This window comes from Etheostoma spectabile, chromosome 1 (genome assembly GCF_008692095.1).
Source record: "Etheostoma spectabile isolate EspeVRDwgs_2016 chromosome 1, UIUC_Espe_1.0, whole genome shotgun sequence".
Classification (NCBI taxonomy): domain Eukaryota; kingdom Metazoa; phylum Chordata; class Actinopteri; order Perciformes; family Percidae; genus Etheostoma; species Etheostoma spectabile.
The window spans coordinates 30,292,929-30,297,386 of record NC_045733.1 but is presented as its reverse complement, the minus strand read 5'-3'; the positions used below and the strand labels follow the sequence as shown (position 1 = coordinate 30,297,386).

Here is a 4,458-nt window from a genome sequence, read left to right as displayed (position 1 = left end):
AATTTTTTGAGGTGGCTTGGGAGGGTGTGAGGAACACGAAACCGAGGCAGTCAGACATATACGGGGCGGGATGGGGGGGGGAGTGAATGGTGTGTGTGTGTGTATTAGACACGTTTTCACACCTGAAGCGCGAAAGACTCCGTCTTAACGACTCTCTTCAGGATCACAAACCCGTCCGAGGTGACGTTGACATAGCTGCTGTACTGAACCTCATACTTCACATCTGGATTTGCACCCTGAAACACACGCAAACACAGATAAAATGCACAAAACACACTGGATTTTTAGGTATTATCATTTTGTTGCTGTGTGTCCTAAACTGTTGCTTTTCAGGAAAGGAGAAAAGACTAATTTAAAAAAAAAAAAAATGGGCCTCGACTTCGAACCTGTGAAGACAAACATTTTCGGGGTGGGGTTAAACACTCACGGCGGCAAAGTCCTCGTCCTGAGCCCGGACCCTGAAGGGCCGGTTGGTGCTTCGGTCTCGGAGAATCATGCTCTCAGGGATCGAGTTGCTGTAGATAAATCCTTCGTATCGCTCCCTCTCAAAGCGAGGAGGGTTCCTGCTCTTCTTCATCACGTTGATGGTCACCTGCGTCACCGCGAACTGATCCCTGTTGGTCACCTGTGACGCCTGATGGAGAGGCCAACAAGACATTTTCTCTGTCAAATGTCTTTTCATCCAAATCACCACATAACTACAGGCCAAAGGAGATTATTTTACCAGAACAGTGAGAGTTATTGGGCCGACAATATCAGCAGCCTTAGCCATGGAGATGTTCCCCGTTTCCTCATCAATCTGGAATATATTTCCCTCATTCCCTGATGATGAAGGAAAACACCATAAGTGACAAACATCAGTAAATCAACACATCATTCAGAAGGATCTCGTAAGCTAAAACTGATTCAGTCTAACCCAACAGCCCTGCAATAAATCACCCCTTCAGGTTGATGAAGAAGAGCCATTTTCATTTTGTTGTGGGTGGAGGACACAAATTGCCCACTGGTGTCACTAGTGTACTTATGAGTATGAGTATGAGGACCCTTTCAACGGGTAACAGGGGTGCTGTCAATCGGAAGAGCCCGAATAGTTTTTGACCGAATGAAATCTACATATTGCACAACTTTCACGTGGAAAATTAAGTGTTTGCTGATGGAGACTGATGGACACATGGATTCTAGCTCGTTCTAGACCTGTTTGGGACAATACAGAACATTAGTTATAGACAGACAAACAGATTACAATAGTATTAACAAGATGTACCTATAGTGAAAACAATATTTAAACAAAAGTAGCCAAGTAGATTTAAAGTTTTTTTCCAGGGATCAAGCTGGCCAGTTTTAGATCCTGCTGCAGTGTTATAAACTGAGTTTTCTTCAGCTGTAAGAATAATATGTGCGGAACGTTAATTTGAACGATATTTTGAATGTTATTGGTCTTTATGACCAAATTGTACAAGAATTGGGGGAATAAATTCTTATGTTTTTGAGTTTCAAAACCTCTGAAAAGGAATTCCTAAGTATTTCTTATTAAGGTTTAAGGTTAGCGGAGGAGGCTTTGGGGAAGACCCAGCGTTCGGTATCTCCACCCTGGCCTGGGAACGCCTCGGGATCCTTTCAGAGCTGGTTTGGGAAAGAGAAGTTTGGGGTTCCCTGCTGGAGCTGCTGCCCCCGCAACCCGATCCCGGATAAGAGGTTGAAGATGCGCTCTGTATTGTTCAGTTCAAACCTCGGAGGATTCGGTAGCTGATCTGCTCGCTCCGGTTCTTGTCTCCGTCCTTGGCGAACACTGGTCCGGGCTCCAGCAACAACGGCCCTTCCTGTGGATTCAAACCATTACACGTCATATTCATTCATACCAAGGCTTTTTTTTCCTCACAGGGAGGCCTGAAATAGCAAAATCACCTGATGAGACTTCAACATGTGTCGACTCTGGGGAAGTTAAAGAGGAGGTGACGGTTTTCACAGTTTCATCAACACCACACAGAGAGCTGTATGAGAATAACTTCCATCTGCCAACTGACTGAATAATCAACATGAGGTACTGACAAGTGTTATATTCATGGACACTGATGAGATTTTAATTTTCTCACTAGAGAGAAAAAAAAGAGACAAAGAGTACTGGTTAATCGAGCAGTTGTCAACTGTTAAATTAATCGCCAACTATTTTGAGAATCAATCAGTCTGAGTCTTTTCTTTATGAAAAAAGATGAAAACTCTCTGATTTGTTAAGATTATTTTGGGGCACTTTTAGGCCTTTATTTGACAGGAAAGCTGGAGACATTAAGGGGAGACAGACGGGGAATGACATGCAGCAAACAGCCACAGGTTGGAGCCCAGCCCGCTGTGTCCAGGAGTAAATCTCTATAAAAGGGGGCCCGCTCTTAGTGATGGCCAAATGAAGCTTCGTGAAGCACTGTCTTTATCTTCTGAGCCCACTAGATGGCGCTCTCTGTTCAACACAGTGTTGAGAATACACTGAATTGCAACGCCTTAGGCCGTTCTCTTAAAACCAACAGCGCCATCTGGTGGGCTCAGGAAATAAAGACACTGGTTCACGAAGCTTCATTTGGCCATCACTACCCGCTCTACCAACTGAGCTATCCGGGCGCCCTGATTCCAGCTCGTTAAATGGGAATATTTTCTAGTTTCTTCACTCCTCTGTGACAGTATGATGAATATCTTCGAGTTGTAGAATAAACAAGACATGTGAGGATGTCTTATTGGGCTTTGGGAAACACTGATCCACATTTTATTTACATTTTCTGACATTTTATAGATCAAACAACTAATCTATTAATGATGACGATGAAAACAGTTAGTTGCAGCCCTATATCTCAAAGACCAAAATTAATGCTGCATTCAGGTGCTCCTGGACAAATTGTAAAGTCAAATGTTTCCTAGTTAATCAACGATAACTTTCCCTCAAAAGGTACGCACCAACAATAACAAAAAGGAGAGGGAAAAAAGGATTTTTTTGAAAGGGAGAGAAACATGGGCCAGAATCTTTTGGAGTTTCCTTTTCACCTGAACTGCATTGTGGTTAACCGTGCTGTGAGTTGAAATATTATAAATCCAATTCCAACTCAACTCAGATGCTCAACTCCTTCTCAGTCGGTTTCGGTTTTACACTTAAAAATAAAACTTAGTTCAAATATAATGGGAAGCGGGAGATTGGCTGGAGAATCTGAGCAGCGGGGGCGGTATCACGTTCACTTTATCGCACCGTTGTGACAAAAAGAGAGCTGAGTCAGAAGGCAAAGCTCTCGATCTATTGGCCAGTTTTTGGTTCCTACCCTCACTTATGGTCATGAAGGCTGGGTCATGACAGAAAGATCCATCGACGTCCATTTATGTTTTCCTCCGTGGGTGCTCACGGGTGCACACCAATTAAAAATACAAGTAGCCAAAAAAAGTGTTTGCATTTAAGAACCTTAGGGAAATAGACAGCGGCCAACACAAACACACATACCTATTAACTCAATAACAAAGCCGTAAAGTCTTCACCTCAGGACAGCGCTGCTTCTCACAAATACAGATAGGATTGGAGATTGCCCCCCCCTGTGAACCGACCCCGGATAGGCAGATGATGATGGATTAAATATAATTGAAATAAATTTGGCAAAAGTGAGAGAAAGTAGGGTTTTGAAAAGTGAGGGGGACACGTGCCACAATTTCTATATCCATAAGTTTCCTTTTCACCTGACATGTGCTGTGAGGTGAAATATTATGAATTCAAATTCAGTAAATGACAAACTCAGATGTTCACCTCCTTCTCGGTGAGGTTGACTTTGCCTCTGTAGCCGGTGCTCACACACAGTTTGGCGATTCCCAAGTTGGTCCTCAGACATGGCTGAAACCACGGAGGCCTGTTGTCAACGTCCTTCACGTGCACCGTGATGGTGGCCACGGATGTGAAGAAGGGCTTGTCGGAGGCCGAACCCTCCAGCGTGTCCTGGAACATGTGACATATTCATAGGTCAAAGGTCAAAGGTCAGAGACAAGGAGGAAGTTGTTTGTCATGAATGACTGACTGTACCTGCACGTGGAGAACCAGAGAGATCTTCTGAACAACATCGTAGTCCAGGATGCTTTTCACAATTATCTTTGGGGTGTTGATGTTTTCTAGGCGGAAATATTTGTCCTGGTTTAACAGACAGACAGACAAGAAAGACATAATGACGTTAATAATGATGAACTACATATAGCAGCATCCTTTAAAACTAAGGTACAAAGTGATTTATATGAAAAAAAACTACATTAAAACATTTCAACAGTGAAATTAAAGTTCCCATATGCTGCTCATTTTCAGGTTCATATTTGTATTTTGAGGTTGTACCATAATAGCTTTACATGGTTTCATTTTCAAAAAACACCATATTTCTGTTGTACCGCACATCGCTGCAGATCCTGTTTTCACCCTGTGTGTCTGGGTCTCTGTTTTAGCTACAGAGTGAG

General features: G+C 43.1%; 1 protein-coding gene across 1 annotated transcript in view; it reads right to left on the bottom strand.

Annotated features, from left to right (window-relative positions):
- The window catches only part of cdhr5a (cadherin-related family member 5a), a 22,047-nt gene that overhangs the window by 8,372 nt on the left and 9,217 nt on the right, over positions 1-4,458 (bottom strand). Inside the window, exons 6-11 of the mRNA XM_032512123.1 lie at positions 4,040-4,144; positions 3,770-3,955; positions 1,730-1,820; positions 725-822; positions 428-634; positions 123-236 (exon numbers count right to left, since the gene is read on the bottom strand). Of these exons, the coding sequence (XP_032368014.1) occupies positions 123-236; positions 428-634; positions 725-822; positions 1,730-1,820; positions 3,770-3,955; positions 4,040-4,144 (801 nt within the window). The remainder of the gene's footprint in view (positions 1-122; positions 237-427; positions 635-724; positions 823-1,729; positions 1,821-3,769; positions 3,956-4,039; positions 4,145-4,458) is intronic.